The 24186-nt window shown below is 46.3% G+C and overlaps 2 protein-coding genes across 2 annotated transcripts; one reads left to right on the forward strand and one right to left on the reverse strand.

The window, feature by feature from the left end:
* Positions 1 to 4723: 4723 nt before the first annotated feature.
* LOC125552806 (uncharacterized) lies at positions 4724 to 11888 on the reverse strand. The gene is made up of 2 exons (XM_048716491.2): positions 11300 to 11888; positions 4724 to 9648 (listed from the first exon to the last, which is right to left on the reverse strand). The coding sequence occupies exon 2, from the start codon at positions 9025 to 9027 to the stop codon at positions 8638 to 8640; it is 390 nt and encodes a 129-aa protein (XP_048572448.2). The 5' UTR covers positions 9028 to 9648; positions 11300 to 11888; the 3' UTR covers positions 4724 to 8637.
* Positions 11889 to 12441: 553 nt separating this feature from the next.
* LOC125552805 (uncharacterized) lies at positions 12442 to 14415 on the forward strand. Its single transcript, XM_048716490.2, has 7 exons — positions 12442 to 12753; positions 12843 to 12879; positions 12961 to 13031; positions 13385 to 13479; positions 13689 to 13756; positions 13831 to 13941; positions 14025 to 14415. The coding sequence occupies exons 1-7, from the start codon at positions 12570 to 12572 to the stop codon at positions 14167 to 14169; spliced, it is 711 nt and encodes a 236-aa protein (XP_048572447.1). The 5' UTR covers positions 12442 to 12569; the 3' UTR covers positions 14170 to 14415.
* The last annotated feature ends 9771 nt before the right edge of the window (positions 14416 to 24186 follow it).

Below are 24186 nucleotides of genomic sequence, written 5' to 3' on the forward strand. Positions count from 1 at the left end.
GGCTCCTGGCAGTTGCCGATAACTCGGTTACAAAACATGATCATCTCATACAATAAAATTCAGCATCATGTCTTGACCATATCACATCACAACATGCCCTGCAAAAACAAGTTAGACGTCCTCTACTTTGTTGTTGCAAGTTTTACGTGGCTGCTACGGGCTTAAGCAAGAACTAATCTTACCTACGCATCAAGACCACAACGATAGTTTGTCAAGTTGGTGCTGTTTTAACCTTCGCAAGGACCGGGCGTAGCCACACTTGGTTCAACTAAAATTGGAGAAACTGTCACCCGCAAGCCACCTCTGTGCAAAGCACGTCGGGAGAACCGGTCTCGCGTAAGCGTACGCATAATGTCGGTCTGGGCCGCTTCATCCAACAATACCACCGAACCAAAGTATGACATGCTGGTAAGCAGTATGACTTATATCGCCCACAACTCACTTGTGTTCTACTCGTGCATATAACATCAACATATAAAACCTAGGCTCGGATGCCACTGTTGAGGAACGTAGTAATTTCAAAAAATTTCCTACGCACACGCAAGATCATGGTGATGCATAACAACGAGGGGAGAGTGTGATCTACGTACCGGGTAGATCGACAACGGAAGCGTTTGGTTGATGTAGTCGTACGTCTTCACGGCCCGACCGATCAAGCACCGAAACTACGGCACCTCCGAGTTTTAGCACACGTTCAGCTCGATGACGATCCCCGGACTCCGATCCAGCAAAGTGTCGGGGAAGAGTTCCGTCAGCACGACGGCGTGGTGACGATCTTGATGTACTACTGCTGCAGGGCTTCGCCTAAGCACCGCTACAATATTATCAAGGTCTATGGTGGCTGGGGGCGCCGCACACGGATAAGAATAAGATCACGTGGATCAACTTGTGTTTCTCTGGGGTGCCCCTGCCTCCATATATAAAGGACTGAAGGGGGGAGGCCGGCCGGCCACATAGGGCGCGCCAGGAGAGTCCTACTCCCTCTGGGAGTAGGATTCCCCCCCCCCCCAATCCTAGTTGGAATAGGACTCGCGGAGGGGGGAAAAGAGAGAGAGGGGCCGGCCCCCTCTCCTTGTCCAATTCGGACCAAGGGAGGGGAGGGCCGCGCGGCCCACTATGGGCTGCCTCTTCTCTTTTCCACTAAGGCCCATTAAGGCCCATCTAGCTCCCCGGGGGGTTCCGGTAACCTCCCGGTACTCCGGTAAAATCCTTCCGATATCCAAAAATAGGCTTCCAATATATCAATCTTTATGTCTCGACCATTTCGAGACTCCTCGTCATGTCCGTGATCACATCCGGGACTCCGAACAACCTTCGGTACATCAAAATGCATAAACTTATAATATAACTGTCATCGTAACCTTAAGCGTGCGGACCCTACGGGTTCGAGAACAATGTAGACATGACCGAGACACGTCTCCGGTCAATAACCAATAGCGGGACCTGGATGCCCATATTGGCTCCTACATATTCTACGAAGATCTTTATCGGTCAGACCGCATAACAACATACGTTGTTCCATTTGTCATCGGTATGTTACTTGCCCGAGATTCGATCGTCGGTATCCCATACCTAGTTCAATCTCGTCACTTGCAAGTCTCTTTACTCGTTTTGTAATACATCATCCCGCAACTAACTCATTAGTCGCAATGCTTGCAAGGCTTAAGTGATGTGCATTACCGAGAGGGCCCAGAGATACCTCTCCGGCAATCGGAGTGACAAAACCTAATCTCGAAATACGCCAACCCAACATGTACCTTTGGAGACACCTGTAGTACTCCTTTATAATCACCTAGTTACATTGTGACGTTTGGTAGCACCCAAAGTGTTCCTCCGGTAAACGGGAGTTGCATAATCTCATAGTTACAGGAACATGTATAAGTCATGAAGAAAGCAATAGCAACATACTAAACGATCAAGTGCTAAGCTAACGGAATGGGTCATATCAATCAGATCATTCACTTAATGATGTGATCCCGTTAATCAAATAACAACTCCTTGTTCATGGTTAGGAAACATAACCATCTTTGATTAACGAGCTAGTCAAGTAGAGGCATACTAGTGACACTCTGTTTGTCTATGTATTCACACATGTATTATGTTTCCGGTTAATACAATTCTAGCATGAATAATAAACATTTATCATGATATAAGGAAATAAATAATAACTTTATTATTGCCTCTAGGGCATATTTCCTTCATCAAGAAGGACAAGGGCAAAAAGGGATACTTCATGAAACGGCAAATCAGCTGCTGCTCTAGTGAAGAAACCCAAGGTTGAACCCAAACCCGAGACTAAGTGCTTCTGTAATAAGGGGAACAGCCACTGGAGCAGAATTACCCTAGATACTTGGTAGATGAGAAGGCTGGCAAGGTCGATAGAAGTATATTGGATATACATTGTGTTAATGTGTACTTTACTAGTACTCCTAGTAGCACCATGGTATTAGATACCGGTTCGGTTGCTAAATGTTAGTAAACTCGAAATAAAAGGCTGCGGAGTAAACGGAGACTAGCTAAAGGTGAGCTGGCAATATGTGTTGGAAGTTTTTCCAAGCTTGATGTGATCAAGCATCGCACGCTCCCTCTACCATCGAGATTGGTGTTTGCGTTGAGCATAGACATGATTGGATTATGTCTATCGCAATACGGTTATTCATTTAAGGAGAATAATGGTTACTCTGTTTATTTGAATAATACCTGCAATGGTCTTGCACCTAAAATGAATGGTTTATTGAATCTTGATCGTAGTGATACACATGTTCATGCCAAAAGATATAAGATAGTAATGATAGTACCACCTACTTATGGCACTGCCACGTAAGTCATATCGGTATAAAACGCATGAAGAAGCTCCATGTTGATGGATCTTTGGGCTCACTCGTTTTGAAAAGTTTGAGACATGCGAACCATGTCTATTGGTGTATATGCATGAAGAAACTCCATGCAAATGGACCGTTTGGACTCACTTGATTTTGAATCACTTGAGACATGCAACATGGGCAAGATGACTGAAAGCCTCGTTTTCAGTGAAATGAAACTAGAAAGCAACTTGTTGGAAGTAATACATTTTGATGTGTGCAGTCCAATGAGTGCTGAGGCGTGTAGTGGATATCGTTATGTTCTTACTTCACAGATGATTTGAGTAGATGTTGAGTATATTTACTTGATGAATCACGAGTCTGAATTATTGAAAGGTTCAAGTAATTTCAGGGTGAAGTTGAAAGATCGTCGTGACAACAGGATAAAATATCTATGATATGATCATAGAGATGAATATCTGAATTACAAGTTTGGCACAGAATTAAGACATTGTGGAAATTGTTTCACAACTAATATAGCCTGAAACACCATAGTGTGATGGTGTGTCCGAACATCATAACTGCACCCTATAGGATATGATGCATACCATGATGTCTCTTATCGAATTACCACCATAGTTTATGGGTTAGGCATTAGAGACAACCGCATTCACTTTAAATAGGGCACCACGTAATTTCGATGAAATGACACCGTATGAACTATGGTTTAGAGAAACCTAAGCTATCATTTCTTAAAAGTTTGGGGCTGCGACGCTTATGTGAAAAAGTTTCAGGCTGATAAGCTCGAACCCAAAGCGGATAAATGCATCTTCATAGGACACCTAAAACAGTTGGGTATACCTCCTGTCTCAGATCCGAAAGCAATAAGGGATTGTTTCTAGAATCGGGTCCTTTCTCGAGGAAAAGTTTCTCTCGAAAGAATTGAGTGGGAGGATGGTGGAGACTTGATGAGGTTATTGAACCGTCTCTTCAACTAGTGTGTGGCAGGGCACAGGGAGTTGTTCCTGTGGCACCTACACCAATTGAAGTGGAAGCTTATGATAGTGATCATGAAACTTCAGATCAAATCACTACCAAACCTCGTGGGATGACAAGGATGCATACTACTTCAGAGTGGTACGTAATCCTGTCTTGGAAGTCATGTTGCTAGACAACAATGAACCTACGAGCTATGGAGAAGCGATGGTGGGCCTAGATTCCAAAATGGCTCGAGGCCATATAATCCGAGAGAGGATCCATATATGAAAACAAAGTGTAGACTTTGGAAGAACTACTTGATGGTCGTAAGGCTGTTAGGTACATATGGATTTTAGAAGGAAGACGAACAATGATGGTAAGTATCACCATTAAGAAAGCTCGACTTGTCGTTAAGATGTTTTCCGACAAGTTCAAGGAGTTGATTACGATGAGACTTTCTCACTCGTAGCGATGCTAAGAGTCTGTTGGAATTATATTAGCGATTACTGCATTATTCATGAAATCTTGCAGATAGGATGTCAAAACATTGTTTCCTCGATGATTTTCTTGAGGAAAGGTTGTATGTGATACAACCGGAAGGTTTTGTCAATCCTGAAAGATGCTAACAAGTATGCAAAGCTCCAGCAATCCTTCTAAGGACTGGAGTAAGCATCTCGGAGTTGGAATGTATGCTTTGATGAGATGATCAAAGTTTTTGGGTGTATACAAAGTTTATGAGAAACTTGTATTTCCAAAGAAGTGAGTGGGAGCACTATAGAATTTCTGATGAGTATATGTTGTTGATCAGAAATGACGTAGAATTTCTAGAAAGCATATAGGGTTATTTGGAAAGTGTTTTTCAATGGAAAGCCTGGATTAAGCTACTTGAACATTGAGCATCAAGATCTAGATAGATCAAAACGCTTAATGGTACTTTCAAATGAGCACATACCTTGACATGATCTTGAAGGTGTTCAAGATGGATCAGTCAAAGAAGGAGTTCTTGCCCGAGTTGTAAGGTATGAAGCTAAGACTTAAAGCTCGACCACGACAGAAGAAAGAGGAAGGACGAAGGTCGTCCCCTATGCTTTTGTCATAGGCTCCATACGGTATGCCATGCTGAGTACCACACCTGATGTGTGCCTTGCCACATATTTGGCAAGAGGGTACAAAGGTGATCTAGGAGTAGATCACCAGATAGCGGTCTAAATTATCCTTAGAGGAATAAGGATATGTTTCTCGGTTATGGAGGTGATAAAGAGTTCGACATAAAGAGTTACGTCGATGCAAGCTTAACACCTATCCGGATAGCTCTGAGTAGAGATACCGGATATGCATAATGGAGCAAAAATTTAGAAAAGCTCCAAGTAGAACAGTTATTTGAAATGGCTCCAAATGTAGCGTAGTAGTTGCATCTACAAGATGACATAGAAATTTGCGAAGTACATACGGATCTGAATGCTGCAGACCCGTTGACTGGAACCTCTCTCACAAGCATAACATGATCAAACCCAGAACTCTTTGGGTGTTAGTCACATGGGGATGTGACCTTGAGTGTTAATCACATATCGATGTGAACTGGATTATTGACTCTAGTGCAAGTGGGAGACTGTTGGAAATATGCCCTAGAGGCAATAATAAATTGGTTATTATTATATTTCCTTGTTCATGATAATCGTTTATTATCCATGCTAGAATTGTATTAATAGGAAACTCAGATACATGTGTGGATACATAGACAACACCATGTCCCTAGTAAGCCTCTAGTTGACTAGCTCGTTGATCAATAGATGGTTACGGTTTCCTGACCATGAACATTGGATGTCGTTGATAACGGGATCACATTATTAGGAGAATGATGTGATGGACAAGACCCAATCATAAGCCTAGCACAAGATCGTGTAGTTCGTATGCTAAAGCTTTTCTAATGTCAAGTATCATTTCCTTAGACCATGAGATTGTGCAACTCCTGGATACCGTAGGAGTGCTTTGGGTGTGCCAAACGTCACAACGTAAGTGTGTGGCTATAAAGGTACACTACAGGTATCTCCGAAAGTGTTTGTTGGGTTGGCACGAATTGAGACTGGGATTTGTCACTCCGTGTAAACGGAGAGGTATCTCTGGGCCCACTCGGTAGGACATCATCATAATGTGCACAATGTGATCAAGGAGTTGATCACGGGATGATGTGTTACGGAACGAGTAAAGAGACTTGCCGGTAACGAGATTGAACAAGGTATCGGGATACCGACGATCGAATCTCGGGCAAGTATCGTACTGCTAGACAAAGGGAATTGTATACGGGATTGATTAAGTCTTTGACATCGTGGTTCATCCGATGAGATCATCGTGGAACATGTGGGAGCCAAAATGGGTATCCAGATCCCGCTGTTGGTTATTGACCGGAGAGTTATCTCGGTCATGTCTGCATGGTTCCCGAACCCGTAGGGTCTACACACTTAAGGTTCGATGACGCTAGGGTTATAAGGAATAGATATACGTGGTTACCGAATGTTGTTCGGAGTCCCGGATGAGATCTCGGACGTCACGAGGAGTTCTGGAATGGTCCGGAGGTAATGATGGGCTTAACATACAAAAACCTTCATAGGAAAACCATTCTTCCTTCTGACAAGTCCCCCTATGTGCCTACAGGACACAAAAACTTACACACACACACACACACACTTGTTCCTCCTATGCCCCAAAACAAAAGCTATATGGCGCGCCCTTGGCATGAGGCCAAAAACTGCAACGACATCAAGCTCATCTGGAAGATCAATTTTTCACAACTTCTACCTTACTGCAACATTTCATGACATTGCTGATCCTTTGAAAGATTTGGGACGCCGGGAACTTAGCGCCGGTTGATGTACTCCCTAATGTAATCTTTGACCTAATCCTATGACCACATCACCTAAAAACACATGAGCAGAGAAGTGATGCAGGTCCGTGGCGGAAGTGGATCCTCTAACATCCTCAAGGGATGTCACGAAGCTACAGTGAAATATGTGTGCAAAACGAAGAAGGGATGTTAGGGTACCGTAGCATGTACAAAAATATGTGTACAGGATTTACTGTAGCATGTACAAAAATAAATCAAAAATAATTTTATTGCACCATGATTTTATTTGTACGTAATTTTTTTAAATATATACAGTATATTTGTAATTTGCAAATTAATTACAATCATTTTAGGCTTAACCATATGGATATGAAGGAGGGATGTCACGGTTACTGTAACTTATGTGACATCCCTTAAGGATGTTAGAGGATCCGGTTCCATCCGTGGCATGACTTTTCCTCACGATAAACGCTTGTTCTGTAAAAGAAACCTTTACTCTAAATGAAAAATCAGGTGGGAAACGCCCCACCCCCTCATGTGACGTTTAGAAAAAAACCACTTCAAAGGTCATGCAAAGGGTGCCCGCTTGAGAGATCTTGATTATCTGGCATACCAGATAAACCTTAAATTTTGTACAACAACCCTAGTTTAAGGTTTAAGGGAGGACTACGGAGAAAGCAATCCACGCCATGCCTATTCTCAAGCGAGCGACCCTCACCAAGTACTAATATTTGTTCATTGTTTATGTATAATAATTTTACTTCAGCAAATATATATATTCCTCGTATGCGCATGTAGTATATGCCTGTTTTCCGTTCCCGTACCACGTTCAAAATCCAAAATAAATCCGGGATTCGAACCCAAAAAGAACAATAGAATATTATACGATATGAGCATTGCCCATTCGGGTCCGACCTGGTTTCACCCTACCTCCATTTGCATATATATTATGTAACGCAGCTCGCATGGAGCGACATTTTCTTTCGCAAAAAATAAAATAAAATGGAGCGACATTTCCTTCCACACGCACCTCATGAAGCCAACCCGAACCCTTGAATTTGGTCGTTTCTACGTCGCCGGTGGCGATCTCTGCAGCCTTGAGCATCTCCAGCCGTTGGCCCATCAGACGGTGATTTTACGCGCCCCCTGAGGGCGAGCCGGCGCTAAAATCGGTGCTGGGGCGAGCGGGTTCCCAGCCGCTCGCCCCAAATCTGAATTCGGCAAAGTTCAACTAAATTCGGCAAATCTGACATTAATATTCAACATGTTCAGCGTTACATAAATTATTAAAAAAAGACATCTACGGGCGCGAAGAAGTCGCTGAGCGCGCCGAAGTCGCCGACGTCGCCGCCGTCCTCATCGTCGTCGCCAGCCTTCTCCTTCTTGACGGCGTGGCCCCCCTGCTGGACTCCTGCCCGGTGTCTCCAAGGTGGACCGGTGGTGGCGGCGGCGCGTCGTCGTCGTCGCTGTCGTCGAGGACGACGACGCCTCCCTCGTCCCGGCCACGACGCCGAGCTTCAAACCGCTCGTAGGCGGCGCGCTGGCGCTCCAGCTCCAGCTACGCCCAGTCATCGCACGCCCATTTGAGGGCCGCCGCGTCGTCGAGCTCCTCCTTGACGCCGCCGGCGAGCCCGGGCTCCGTCTTCATGACGGGGAGCTTCGGCTCCGTCTTGACGGCGGCGTGCCCCGACTCCATCTTTGGCTTGACGAAGCACGGAGGAGCCGAGGAGGGGACGCGCCTACCACCCTCGTTGATGATGATGTCGACGCTGCGAGTGCGCCGGCCGAGCGGCGTCTTCGCGGCGGGCTTGGCCTTGACGTCAAACAGCGGCGCGAGCGGGAAGAGTGGGAGGAGGAGCGGGACGACGAGGAAGAAGAGGAGCCGATCCCAAGGCCCGGCGCTCCAGCGGGGGGGGGGGGGGGGGCGGCCGTCGCGACAGGGTATGCCAGCAGCAGGTTATTGCCGCCCTCGAGGTACTACAGCACTTCGTGGAGCGTGCGGCCCGGGACGCCCCACTAGACACGGCGGTCGTCGCTGTTCTTGACACCGCCGACCACCGGCACCCCGTTCGTGGACGCCAGCTGCTGTGCTTGCCGTCGCTGGAAGTAGTCCGCCCACGCCGCGTGGTTGTCGGCGGCGTACTGGAAAAGGGCGCACTGTTCCTCTGTTAGGGACGCCCGCACGCGGTCGACCTCGGCAGCGAAGACGCCGGGGCGCGCGTCGACGTCAGGCACCGGGGGGATGGGGCCGCCGCCGTTGCTGAGCCTCCACCCCGTCGGCCCGGCGCGCATGTTCGACAGCGTCAGGATGTTGGCCTCGAAAAGCAGCCATGCCTCCCGCTTCTGGAGCGAGCGGTGGCCGAAGTCGTTGGCCGCCGCGGCGTCGCCTGGAAAGCGTTCGGCCATCGCCGGGGAAGGGGAGGACGGGGGAGCCCGGCGGCGCGGACGGGAGAGAGCAGAGACGAGGGAGCTCGACGGCTGGTTTGGGCTCGGGCCAGTGTGGTCAGCGGCGAGGGGGAGCGACGGATTTTATAGCCCGCGTTGTGTGTACGCGTGGCGGGAGGGGAGGCGTCGCCGCGCCACCCGTGAGGAATTAATGGCAAGGCTGACCGGCGGCAGCCTCGCCATTGATTCCTCGCGGGAAACCGAGGCGCTCTGAGGAAAACGAGGCGCCGTCTCACTGACGCGGCTAGCCGCGGTTCTTTCGCGCCAAAAACGCTCGCCCCGGTGTCCCGGACGCCCCCCAGCGCGTTGGGTTCGGCTTGAGTACGCCGACGTCAATTTCGGTTTAAGCCGGCGAAAACAGGCTCCTGAGAAGGCAACTTGACCGTTTTTTAGACGCCAATACGGGAAAAACGTCTGAAAAAAACCTGTTAGGAGTGCGGCTAGAGACACGACTGTTCCATCTGGGACCATCCCATACCGAAAGCTTCGTTCGGGACGGGAGGGGCATCCACCGAACGACTCGTTCGGGAGGAGAACGCCCCAGCACGAACGCCCCACCATCGGAACCTACAGGCCTTTTACCTGTGAAAAGGAAAACAAAAAGTAAAACCCATATTAAGTTACAACTAGTAAAAAAAGCCCAGTTTTTTCTGTGATTACTAATAAACAATGGTCTATTGCACCAAAAAATTGTCATGGAATTTTGCCATTCTATGAAAAAACTATCATGTTTAAGTTTATGTTTTCAAAAATAACAAGAAAAAAGGAATAAATCGTTGCATCTGTACAGTATGAAAAAATTGCCATCACTACAAAGTTTACAAAAAAATGCAAAAGTTGCCATGAAGTGATATGATGAAAAAAGCTATCTCTAGACACATAGAAAATTTTCGGAAAAAATGGAGAAAACATCTTAAGTTGTATTGATATTCTACCTGTAATCCCGATGGCAAAAACAAATTTGAAAGAACAAACTTGCCATGTTCTCAAACTAATTTGTAATGCCCATGACAAACATTCTTAAGATGGACATGGCAAAAAGACACAACGAACCATGGCAAAAAATGAATTTAGTTACCATGGAAAAAGACACATCTATAAACAATACTTATTTTAGTTGCCATGGCAAATTTGCCATGTTTTTAAACATCTACAAACATTGCCACGTTTTTGAACAACTTTAGTTGCAATGGCAAGTTGGAATGTTTGTGAACATGTTAATTTAAAGAAGTTTGTCATGTTTTTTTAACAAACTTAATTAAAAGAAATTACCATGTTTTTGCACATATTAAAGTTTGCCATGGCGAGTTTGCCATGTTTTTTAATATTTTAAAATGCCATGTCAAATTTGTCATATTTTTGAACATCTACAAAAGGTTGCCATGTTTTTGAACAACTATAAGTTTGCCATGGCAAGTTTACATGTTTTTGAACATGTTAATTATAGAAGTTTGCCATGGCATAAAATGGAGTTAAATTTGCCATGCCAAAAATGGTGTGAAATTTTCCATGGCAAAGAAGTAGTACTTTTGCCATGGAAAATAATTTAAGAAATGCCATGGCTACGCAAGTATATTTAAGATGCTACATAATAAAATTTGCCATGTTCTATAAATTTAGATTTTCCATAATATTTGAATTATAATTGCCATGCTCTTTACAATAAATTTGTCATGGCGACTTAAACTGAAAATTGCCATGGCAACTTAACCTAAAATTTACCATGCGAAAAATAAAAATATTTTTGTCATGCCAAAAAATGGAGTTAAATTTACCATGGCAAAAATGGAGTGAAACTGCCACGTCAATAAACAGATTAATTTTTTCCATGGCAAAAATGGAGTACTTTTGCCATGGAAACAAATTAAAAATGCCATGGCTACACAAGTATATTTCCGTGCTACGTAGTTAAATTTGCCATGTTCTGAAAATGTATATTTGCCATCATATTTCAAACAAAAATTGCCATGCTATTTACAATAAATTTGCCATGGCGACTTAAACTAAAAATTGTCATGGCAACTTAAACTAAAATTTGCCGTGTGACTATTACAAAGATTTCTAAAAATTGCCGTGATGACGTGTGAACTATTACACAGATTTGTGAAAATTGCCGTGATGATGTGAACTCAGTACTCGTAGCAACTTAATCCAATCACCAAAAGCAAAAACACTACATATGATCTAGAGGGAAGAAGAGAAGCAATCACAAAAAAGGAGATATCATGCATACCACGGGAGCAGCAAACTGCTCCTACTCACTCGACTGGCGGGGAAAATGGAAGAGGAAGCAGCCGACCTCCCCAGATCCTGTCCAAGCACGCGCCGTGGGAAAAATGGAAGAGGAAGCCCCCGACCTAAGCGAGCACCAGCGACTCCTCCGGCGGAGGGCATTGGCCCATGGACAACCGTCAGCTGTCGATGTAGGACGCGCCGCTTGAGGGCATCGCCGCCGCTTACCTCTACCCCCCTGCCGTTGCTCTGGCCCTGGGCATGAGGGCGTCATTGACCGACGGAGGCCACGGCGCGCATTCCCAGCGAGCCTATCTGTCGGCTGCTGCTCGTGCGCTCCCCGATGAGCGGCTCTTCCGGCGAGCCTCCCTGTGGCGGGACACCGCGCATGTTGCCGGGCCACCGCAAGGCTGCTCGGAGGCGGCTGGATGAGGCTGCCGAGCCCCAGCTCGAGGCTCAACGCCGGTGGAGTTTGGGAGGCGCAACGCCGACGAGGACAACGCAGCTCGCCCCATCTCGGCCGCACAATGTCCCGATGTTGGATCTGGTAGAGTTCCTCCCCGCCGCTGCCCACCTCGTCACCGGCGCATGGCCGCCTCGTCACCGACACTTGGTGCTCTTCCTCCGTGCTGCGTAGTGAGGAAAGGGGATGGGAATGGAGGTTTGCTTGGGAGTGTGTGGTGGGCGAGGAGAGAAAATGGATAAGGCAGCGGCGTGAGGACGATGGAAATGTTCGGGGCAGCCACCTCCTTTTCCGAACGAAAGGAATCGATGACATGGCTGCTTTGACATGCTTTAGGATCAGTGCTGACATCCTACGATCGAAAGGTCGTTCGGGGCGAGAGCGTAAAAGTTGGACGTTGGGAAGTTATTGATACCGTAAACAAAAACTTCCCTATCCGTTTCGTGGCACTGGTTTATCATCCTCGCCCATGCTTCTTCGGACGACGTCGCACTCATGCCATAACCAGCGATCGCAGTGCCGGCGACAAGGCAGAGCCCACGTACGTACAAGGAGGGTGGCGAGTGGCGACCAGTCACTCGGTCCCGGCCTCCTGGTGGCGACGGATAGCCCACGTAACGTGCAACATCACCGAGCGCGTCCACCAGTTGCCCGACCCGAACCGAACGATTTGCTCGTACGCAGCCCCGCCCGTGGGCACGCCGAGCCAACCACAGCCGCACCCCCTCCCTCCCCCGCCTCGCGTCCGTCGCGGCAGCCAGCAAAGAGCTCCCCCCAGTTCCCCGCCGAGAGCTCCCTGCCCCCAAAAATGCCCTCCGCCTCGCTCCTCCCCGCCACCTCCGCCGGGGCGCAGCTCTGCCCCACCCTAGCAACGCCCCGCGGCCGGCGCCGATGCTGCCGCGTCACGGCCGCCTCCGTCCCACCGCCTTCCGTCGGCCGCCGCGCCGTCTCCCTCGCCGGCGTCGCCGCCTGGCTCGCCACCACCGCCGGCCGTAAGCATTCTACAGTATTTCTTCGGGCACTTCGCGCGTGCTCGGTGTGCGATGTGAGTGACCAATTTGCCGTGTCACCGATGTTGCAGGGGCAGAAGCCAGTCCGTTCGACAACTACGTCAAGAAGTGCTAATCCGTCTCCCCATTTGGTTTGCGTTAACACCACCTTGAGGCTTCGTGCTGACATTCAATTGCTGCTGCTGCTAGGAAGAAGCTGGAGCCACTGGAGACGTACGTCCCGGCCGTGCTGCTGACCCAAGACCAGTTCAGGGATCTAGGTGAGGGTGATTTACAGTTGATAAATTTGGTACCCAAAGCACCGACTTGATCGGCACACTGGCTGTCCTGATTGAACATGTGCAAGAAAGTTATTCCAATTGCAAGTGCACGACTGTTTGAGCAACAATTAGCAGCTGGGTTCTTCATCTGCAACCGTACGGAATCAGTGTCAAATGTACAGTTTCGTTCAGAATTCTTTTGCAGGTCTACCACACATTATTCAATTATTATGTGCTTCTTCCAATGGAAATGGTCCTTTGAAACAAGCAGCATACAATTGCTAAGTACAACTCAATTATCTTAGATTCTACCTTTGTCAGATGGTTTTTAACCTTCATATGCTTCATTACAGAGAAATCCTTGGAATTCGAGAAGCCAAGGTTTGATGAGAGTAGATCATTGCTTCGCTCTGGTCCAGCATCATCTCTACGTATCAATATTCGGGCAGTAAGTCAATGATTTGGTGAATGTTAGCACATTACTAGCGCATTCATGTTTTTATGAATAGCTAGCCCTTCTACTTCTCAAGCTTCAGGTGTCCTAGGTCTTGAAATTTTATTGTTAGGCCATAGCATTATAGAGTATCCATATTTCGTAATTATGATTCCTTTATCTCTATCTATGGATACTGAAACTGTGTCGTAAACTTAATGTAGGTGGCACAATATGCTTCCAGTAATGGCCAAGGCAAAACTGCCTCTGATGCAGTGGATGAATGCTTACGGTAAATGACGCCCTTTTTAGAAGTACTTGCTTGTTTGACGAATGTATTGAGCTGTTATGCATGCTGTTTCCTAGAGCGTTGGAAGATCTCGACTCGCTGCTACTAAAGGCTTCACGGAAAGACTCGTCAGCATCTGTTGAAGTCATGAGGAGCAAAATCGCTGTAGCCCTTGGAGCACTGGACAAGTATTACCAAATGCAATATCTTTATCCATCTTGAAAGCAAAAGGAGTCATTACTCATACTTCTTTGTATTCCTGTCATTTCAGCCTCCTGCAAACCGTGCCGTCAGCCGTTATGGATAAAGGAAAGGCGATTGCTGATGCATACAGGACCCCTTCAGATGGTTATTATGAAGAGGGTAATGGCGCAGAGTTGGATCCCAGCCTGAAACAGCTGCAGGACATTCTATAATGCTGAATCTTGCTGAGGTTAACGCATCTTGTACTATTAAATTTCATCAGTATGATTAAATTGCAGAGTGGGACCAAGAATTTCGTAGCAGAACAATTACCTGTGGCAGTACTTCTAGAGTATATAGTATTACTTTTCATTATAGTAAACTGTACATCAGAACCCCTTTTTTCTAATGTTCTATACCTGACTGTCTGTATAAATTGAACGGAAGTTTGAGCATAATCCTAATTCTGGAGAACTGTATAGGCTCCTAGTATGAAACCATCACCCAAATATTGTAACGTGGAGATGACACTGCACAACAGTGCACTAGTGATCTGCACTCGCTGTAACTTGCATTCTCAAATTCCAAGCATTTATTTGCAATTTCCAATGGAGAGAACATAAGTGGATCTCAGAAGAAGGTTACATGCCATAGGGTCAACAAACTAATCTGATCATAACAGCTAATTTACAAGACCATATCGCACAGTTTGACCAACAGATCAATCGAAGTAACAAACACGAAAAAGCCCATTGTCAACTGCGTCAACACATAAACATTCTCCAAATTAAGCACACATTAACCAACAGAGAAACCAAGAGCAGGAGGGATAGAATTCCTGAGTAACCACATAAGAAAGAAGGAAGAACCACCGGTCTGTTGTCTATCGCCGCGTCGATGTACTTGGGGAAGGTGCATCGACAGTAGGTTGTGATGCAGCGGCGTCCTTGGTCGGAGAACGGCGCCACTGCCTCCACAGCCGCACGTTTAATGTCAATGGCGATGACGCAGGCCTTGTCATCTTCATCGTTCACCCTGGCCATCATGTAAACGAAGTCATCATCCTGCGTGCTCAGGGTTGGGCCGTAGTAAGCAAGCTTCTTCAGTTCCAATTGCTTGGTCTTGTCGTTCCACAGGTCTGGCAGCAAAGCCCGATAGCCAGGATCAACCGAGATGCCGGCGACATCGACCGTGAAGCGCCGGCGCCAATCGTCCCAAGACACCATCCTGGTAAACGTGGTGGCTATCCAGCCTTGGTCCCTCCCACCATCGCCGCCGTAGAAGTCGACGTCGACGAGCTTGATCAGGCCGTCGCAGCAGGTGACATCGCGGATATACTCGGGCAAATCTGCGCAGTAGAAAATGCCACCGTCCTCGTCGGTGGTGCGAACCCTTGGCTCAGGCAATGGGATGTACTGGATCACGGGATGCTCGTCGAACAGGTTGGTAACCAGAAGGATGCCCCAGATGATATTAACCCAGCCCAGCGAGTCTGCTCCCACGGTGATCTGCTTGCCGGTGTCGTGATCGTGATTACCCAGCAATAGCTTGTCACACTCCGATAGGCTCTGCGAGGCCCGCTTAGCAGTCCACGCCCGCGTCTCCGACGAGAAGAGGTGGGCGTCGAACTGCCATGAATCATCACCGGCGATGGGAACCCAGTTGAGATAGGCCACGGCGTAGTGCCCGCCGTGGGCGTCGCCACAGGGCAAGAGGCCGAACTCCTCGGCTACGAAGCCTCGGATACCGGGGTCCGGAAGTAGGTCCAGCGATGGCTTGCCCGGGCCAGGGCTCTTTTCACTATTTTAACCCTTTCAGGAAATTTTCGCATAAAATGACTTCCACACAAAACTATTTCGTGATCTAACCCTTTTGATAACGCCATAAGCCATGACGTTTCTTTTCTATTTAGAAACGCCGAACTAGCTAGTGTTGTTGACCTGATCAAGACGCTACGTGGCAGGGCAGAAACGCCAAAGTATACAGCGTTGCTAGAAACGCCAAGGGTGCTTGACGTTACTGCCCAAGCATGAAACGCCAAAGGGTTTGGCGTTTCAACTAGCTTATCCATATTGCCACTTATTTATGAAGTGAAGCAACGCTAGCTAGCTCGGCGTTTCTAAATAGAGAGGAAAAGCCACGGTCTATGGCGTTATCAAAAGGATTAGATTGTGAAATAGTTTTACTTGAAGTTTATTTTGTGCGAAAGTTTTCTGAAAAGGTCAAAATAGTGAAAAAGGCCCCGGGCCAGCTCGGTAGACAAAATACTCGTAGCGGCACCCAAGCGGAGCTTAAAGTTACGCTGAAGAGAACGAGGGCTTCCTCCGCGTTGATGACCGAGGCCTCTTAGTGGCTGTAGGAGTGATCATCGTCGTCGTCCTCCTTGACACCGGGGCAGTGGACGGTGAAGTAGGAGACGCCCGGCGGATCCACGAGCCAGAAGGACAGCGCCACGGCCTGGCCGTCACTCATCTTGGACTCGGCGGTGGTGGCGTTCCGGCGGTCGGAGATGTACGACAGTTGCTACAGTAAAACCCAGTCGCGGGAGCAGGGGCGCCGGGAGGTGGAGGTGGAGTCGGCGTGTGATGGTTCATGCTGAAGGAAATATGCCCTAGAGGCAATAATAAAGTTATTATTTATTTCCTTATAATCATGATAAATGTTTATTATTCATGCTAGAATTGTATTAACCGGAAACATAATACATGTGTGAATACATAGACAAACAAAGTGTCACTAGTATGCCTCTACTTGACTAGCTCGTTAATCAAAGATGGTTATGTTTCCTAACCATGAACAATGAGTTGTTATTTGATTAACGAGGTCACATCATTAGTTGAATGATCTGATTGACATGACCCATTCCATTAGCTTAGCACCTGATCGTTTAGTATGTTGCTATTGCTTTTCTTCATGACTTATACATGTTCCTATGACTATGAGATTATGCAACTCCCGTTTGCCGGAGGAACACTTTGGGTGCTACCAAACGTCACAACGTAACTGGGTGATTATAAAGGAGCATTACAGGTGTCTCCAAAGGTAGATGTTGGGTTGGCGTATTTCGAGATTAGGATTTGTCACTCCGATTGTCGGAGAGGTATCTCTGGGCCCTCTCGGTAATACACATCACATAAGCCTTGCAAGCATTACAACTAATATGTTAGTTGTGAGATGATGTATTACGGAACGAGTAAAGAGACTTGCCGGTAACGAGATTGAACTAGGTATTGGATACCGACGATCGAATCTCGGGCAAGTAACATACCGATGACAAAGGGAACAACGTATGTTGTTATGCGGTCTGACCGATAAAGATCTTCATAGAATATGTAGGAGCCAATATGGGCATCCAGGTCCCGCTATTGGTTATTGACCGGAGACATGTCTTGGTCATGTCTACATTGTTCTCAAACCCGTAGGGTCTGCACGCTTAAGGTTACGATGACAGTTACATTATGAGTTTATGCATTTTGATGTACCAAAGGTTGTTCAGAGTCCCGGATGTGATCACGGACATGACGAGGAGTCTCGAAATGATCGAGACGTAAAGATTGATATATTGGAAGCCTATGTTTGGACATCGGAAGTGTTCCGGGTGAAATCGGGATTTTACCGGGTTATCGGGAGGTTACCGGAACCCCCCGGGAGCCATATGGGCCTTCATGGGCCTTAGTGGAAAGGAGAAAGGGGCAGCCCAAGGGGGATGCGCACCTCCCCCCTCCCCTAGTCCTATTAGGACTAGGAGAGGTGGCCGGCCACCCCTCTCCCCCTTTCCCCCTTGGGAATCCTAGTTGGAATAGGATTGGGGGGGGGGAGTCCTACTCCCGGAAGGAGTAGGACTCCTCCTGCACCCTCTCCCTGGCCGGCGCCCCCCTCCCCCCTTGGCTCCTTTATATACTGAGGTATAGGCACCCTAGAACACACAAGTTGATCCACGTGATCTATTCCTTAGCCGTGTGCGGTGCCCCCTGCCACCATATACCTCGATAATACTGTAGCGGAGTTTAGACGAAGCCCTGCTGCTGTAGTTCATCAAGATCGTCACCACGCCGTCGTGCTGACGAAACTCTACCCCGACACTTTGCTGGATCGGAGTCCGGGGATCGTCATCGAGCTGAACGTGTGCTCGAACTCGGAGGTGCCGTAGTTTCGGTACTTGATCGGTTGGATCGTGAAGACGTACGACTACTTCCTCTACGTCGTGTCATCGCTTCCGCAATCGGTCTGCGTTGGGTACGTAGACAACACTCTCCCCCTCGTTGCTATGCATCACATGATCTTGCGTGTGCGTAGGAAATTTTTTGAAATTACTACGAAACCCAACAGTGGTATCAGAGCCTAGGTTATTTATGTTGATGTTATATGCACGAGTAGAACACAAGTGAGTTGTGGACGATACAAGTCATACTGCCTACCAGCATGTCATACTTTGGTTCGGCGGTATTGTTGGACGAGACGACCCGGACCAACCTTACGCGTACGCTTACGCGAGACCGGTTCCCTCGACGTGCTTTGCACAGAGATGGCTTGCGGGCGACTGTCTCTCCAACTTTAGTTGAACCAAGTATGGCTACGCCCGGTCCTTGCGAAGGTTAAAACGGAGTCTATTTGACAAACTATCGTTGTGGTTTTGATGCGTAGGTGAGATTGGTTCTTACTTAAGCCCGTAGCAGCCACGTAAAACTTGCAACAACAAAGTAGAGGACGTCTAACTTGTTTTTGCAGGGCATGTTGTGATGTGATATGGTCAAGGCATGATGCTGAATTTTATTGTATGAGATGATCGTGTTTTGTAACCGAGTTATCGGCAACTGGCAGGAGCCATATGGTTGTCGCTTTATTGTATGCAATGCAATCGCAATGTAATGCTTTACTTTATTACTAAACGGTAGTGATAGTCGTGGAAGCATAAGATTGGCGAGACGACAACGATGCTACGATGGAGATCAAGGTGTCGCGCCGGTGACGATGGTGATCATGACGGTGCTTCGGAGATGGAGATCACAAGCACAAGATGATGATGGCCATATCATATCACTTATATTGATTGCATGTGATGTTTATCTTTTTATGCATCTTATCTTGCTTTGATTGACGGTAGCATTATAAGATGATCTCTCACTAAAATTATCAAGAAGTGTTCTCCCTGAGTATGCACCGTTGCCAAAGTTCGTCGTGCCCAGACACCAGGTGATGATCGGGTGTGATAAGCTCTACGTCCATCTACAACGGGTGCAAGCCAGTTTTGCACACGCAGAATACTCAGGTTAAACTTGACGAGCCTAGCATATGCAGATATGGCCTCGGAACACGGAGACCGAAAGGTCGAGCGTGAATCATATAGTAGATATGATTAACATAAACGATGTTCACCATTGAAAACTACTCCATCTCACGTGATGATCGGTTATGGTTTAGTTGATTTGGATCACGTAATCACTTAGAAGATTAGAGGGATGTCTATCTAAGTGGGAGTTCTTAAGTAATATGATTAACTAAACCTAAATTTATCATGAACTTAGTACCTGATAGTATCTTGCTTGTTTATGTTGATTGTAGATAGATGGCTCGTGCTGTTGTTCCGTTGAATTTTAATGCGTTCCTTGAGAAAGCAAAGTTGAAAGATGATGGTAGCAATTACACGGACTGGGTCCGTAACTTGAGGATTATCCTCATTGCTGCACAGAAGAATTACGTCCTGGAAGCACCGCTGGGTGCTAGGCCTGCTGCTGGAGCAACACCAGACGTTATGAACGTCTGGCAGAGAAAAGCTGATGACTACTCGATAGTTCAGTGTGCCATGCTTTACGGCTTAGAATCGGGACTTCAACGACGTTTTGAACGTCATGGAGCATATGAGATGTTCCAGGAGTTGAAGTTAATATTTCAAGCAAATGCCCGAATTGAGAGATATGAATTCTCCAATAAGTTCTATAGCTGCAAGATGGAGGAGAACAGTTCTGTCAGTGAGCATATACTCAAAATGTCTGGGTATAATAATCACTTGATTCAATTGGGAGTTAATCTTCCGGATGATTGCGTCATTGACAGAATTCTCCAATCACTGCCACCAAGCTACAAGAGCTTCGTGATGAACTATAATATGCAAGGGATGAACAAGACTATTCCCGAGCTCTTCGCAATGCTGAAAGCTGCGGAGGTAGAAATCAAAAAGGAGCATCAAGTGTTGATGGTTAACAAAACCACTAGTTTCAAGAAAAAGGGCAAAGGGAAGAAGAAGGGGAACTTCAAGAAGAACGGCAAACAAGTTGCTGCTCAGGAGAAGAAACCCAAGTCTGGACCTAAGCCTGAAACTGAGTGCTTCTACTGCAAGCAGACTGGTCACTGGAAGCGGAACTGCCCCAAGTATTTGGCGGATAAGAAGGATGGCAAGGTGAACAAAGGTATATGTGATATACATGTTATTGATGTGTACCTTACTAGAGCTCGCAGTAGCACCTGGGTATTTGATACTGGTTCTGTTGCTAATATTTGCAACTCGAAACAGGGACTACAGAATAAGCGGGCACTGGCAAAGGACGAGGTGACGATGCGTGTGGGAAACGGTTCCAAAGTCGATGTGATCGCGGTCGGCACGCTACCTCTACATCTACCTTCGGGATTAATATTAGACCTAAATAATTGTTATTTGGTGCCAGCGTTGAGCATGAACATTATATCTGGATCTTGTTTAATGCGAGACGGTTATTCATTTAAATCAGTGAATAATGGTTGTTCTATTTATATGAGTAATATCTTTTATGGTCATGCACCCTTGAAGAGTGGTCTATTCTTATTGAATCTCGATAGTAGTAATACACATATTCATAATGTTGAAGCCAAAAGATGCAGAGTTGATAATGAAAGTGCAACTTATTTGTGGCACTGTCGTTTAGGTCATATCGGTATAAAGCGCATGAAGAAACTCCATACTGATGGACTTTTGGAACCACTTGATTATGAATCACTTGGTACTTGCGAACCGTGCCTCATGGGCAAGATGACTAAAACACCGTTCTCCGGTACTATGGAGAGAGCAACAGATTTGTAGGAAATCATACATACCGATGTATGTGGTCCGATGAATATTGAGGCTCGTGGCGGATATCGTTATTTTCTCACCTTCACAGACGATTTAAGCAGATATGGGTATATCTACTTAATGAAACATAAGTCTGAAACATTTGAAAAGTTCAAAGAATTTCAGAGTGAAGTTGAAAATCATCGTAACAAGAAAATAAAGTTTCTACGATCTGATCGTGGAGGAGAATATTTGAGTTACGAGTTTGGTGTACATTTGAAAAACTGTGGAATAGTTTCGCAACTCACGCCACCCGGAACACCAAAGCGTAATGGTGTGTCCGAACGTCGTAATCGTACTTTACTGGATATGGTGCGATCTATGATGTCTCTTACTGATTTACCGCTATCGTTTTGGGGTTATGCTCTAGAGACGGCCGCATTCACGTTAAATAGGGCACCATCAAAATCCGTTGAGACGACGCCTTATGAACAGTGGTTTGGCAAGAGACCAAAGTTGTCGTTTCTTAAAGTTTGGGGCTGCGATGCTTATGTGAAAAAGCTTCAACCTGATAAGCTCGAACCCAAATCGGAGAAATGTGTCTTCATAGGATACCCAAAGGAAACTGTTGGGTACACCTTCTATCACAGATCCAAAGGCAAGACATTCGTTGCCAAGAATGGATCCTTTTAGAGAAGGAGTTTCTCTCGAAAGAAGTGAGTGGGAGGAAAGTAGAACTTGACGAGGTAACTGTACCTGCTCCCTTACTAGAAAGTAGTTCATCACAGAAAACTGTTTCAGTGACACCTACACCAGTTAGTGAGGAAGCCAATGATAATGATCATGAAACTTCAGATCAAGATACTACTGAACCTCGTAGATCAACCAGAGTAAGATCCGCACCAGAGTGGTACGGTAATCCTGTTCTGGAAGTCATGATACTAGATCATGATGAACCTACAAACTATGAAGAAGCGATAGTGAGCCCAGATTTCGCAAAATGGCTTGAAGCCATGAAATCTGAGATGGGATCCATGTATGAGAACAAAGTATGGACTTTGGTTGACTTGCCCGATGATTGGCAAGCAGTTGATAATAAATGGATCTTCAAGAAGAAGACTGACGCTGATGGTAATGTTACTGTCTACAAAGCTCGACTTGTCGCGAAAGGTTTTCGACAAGTTCAAGGGGTTGACTACGATGAGACTTTCTCACCTGTAGCGATGCTTAAGTCTGTCCGAATCATGTTAGCGATTGCCGCATTTTATGATTATGAAATTTGGCAGATGGATGTCAAAACTGCATTCCTGAATGGATTTCTGGAAGAAGAGTTGTATATGATGCAACCGGAAGGTTTTGTCGATCCAAAGGGAGCTAACAAAGTGTGCAAGCTCCAGCGATCCATTTATGGACTGGTGCAAGCCTCTCGGAGTTGGAATAAACGCTTTGATAGTGTGATCAAAGCATTTGGTTTTATACAGACTTTCGGAGAAGCCTGTATTTACAAGAAAGTGAGTGGGAGCTCTGTACCATTTCTAATATTATATGTGGATGACATATTGCTGATTGGAAATGATATAGAATTTCTGGATAGCATAAAGGGATACTTGAATAAAAGTTTTTCAATGAAAGACCTCGGTGAAGCTGCTTACATATTAGGCATTAAGATCTATAGAGATAGATCAAGACGCTTAATTGGACTTTCACAAAGCACATACCTTGATAAAGTTTTGAAGAAGTTCAAAATGGATCAAGCAAAGAAAGGATTCTTGCCTGTGTTACAAGGTGTGAAGTTGAGTAAGACTCAATGCCCGACCACTGCAGAAGATAGAGAGAATATGAAAGATGTTCCCTATGCATCAGCCATAGGCTCTATCATGTATGCAATGCTGTGTACCAGACCTGATGTGTGCCTTGCTATAAGTTTAGCAGGGAGGTACCAAAGTAATCCAGGAGTGGATCACTGGACAGCGGTCAAGAACATCCTGAAATACCTGAAAAGGACTAAGGATATGTTTCTCATATATGGAGGTGACAAAGAGCTCACCGTAAAAGGTTACGTTGATGCAAGCTTTGACACAGATCCGGACGATTCTAAATCGCAAACCGGATACGTGTTTACATTAAACGGTGGAGCCGTCAGTTGGTGCAGTTCTAAACAAAGCGTCGTAGCAGGATCTACATGTGAAGCGGAGTACATAGCTGCTTCGGAAGCAGCGAACGAAGGAGTCTGGATGAAGGAGTTCATATCCGATCTAGGTGTCATACCTAATGCATTGGGTCCAATGAAAATCTTTTGTGACAATACTGGTGCAATTGCCTTGGCAAAAGAATCTAGATTTCACAAAAGGACCAAACACATCAAGAGACGCTTCAACTCCATCCGGGATCTGGTCCAGGTGGGAGACATAGAGATTTGCAAGATACATACGGATCTGAATGTTGCAGACCCGTTGACTAAGCCTCTTCCACGAGCAAAACATGATCAGCACCAAGGCTCCATGGGTGTTAGAATCATTACAGTGTAATCTAGATTATTGACTCTAGTGCAAGTGGGAGACTGAAGGAAATATGCCCTAGAGGCAATAATAAAGTTATTATTTATTTCCTTATAATCATGATAAATGTTTATTATTCATGCTAGAATTGTATTAACCGGAAACATAATACATGTGTGAATACATAGATAAACAAAGTGTCACTAGTATGCCTCTACTTGACTAGCTCGTTAATCAAAGATGGTTATGTTTCCTAACCATGAACAATGAGTTGTTATTTGATTAACGAGGTCTATGGCGTTATCAAAAGGATTAGATTGTGAAATAGTTTTACGTGAAGTTTATTTTGTGCGAAAGTTTTCTGAAAAGGTCAAAATAGTGAAAAAGGCCCCGGGCTAGCTCGGTAGACAAAATACTCGTAGCGGCACCCAAGCGGAGCTTAAAGTTACGCTGAAGAGAACGAGGGCTTCCTCCGCGTTGATGACCGAGGCCTCTTAGTGGCTGTAGGAGTGATCATCGTCGTCGTCCTCCTTGATACCGGGGCAGTGGAAGGTGAAGTAGGAGACGCCCGGCGGATCCACGAGCCAGAAGGACAGCGCCACGGCCTGGCCGTCACTCATCTTGGACTCGGCGGTGGTGGCGTTCCGGCGGTCGGAGATGTACGACAGTTGCTACAGTAAAACCCAGTCGCGGGAGCAGGGGCGCCGGGAGGTGGAGGTGGAGTCGGC

Source organism: Triticum urartu, chromosome 4A, assembly GCF_056163025.1.
Source record: "Triticum urartu cultivar PI428250 chromosome 4A, HENAU_Tu73, whole genome shotgun sequence".
In the NCBI taxonomy this organism is placed as follows: Eukaryota; Viridiplantae; Streptophyta; class Magnoliopsida; order Poales; family Poaceae; genus Triticum; species Triticum urartu.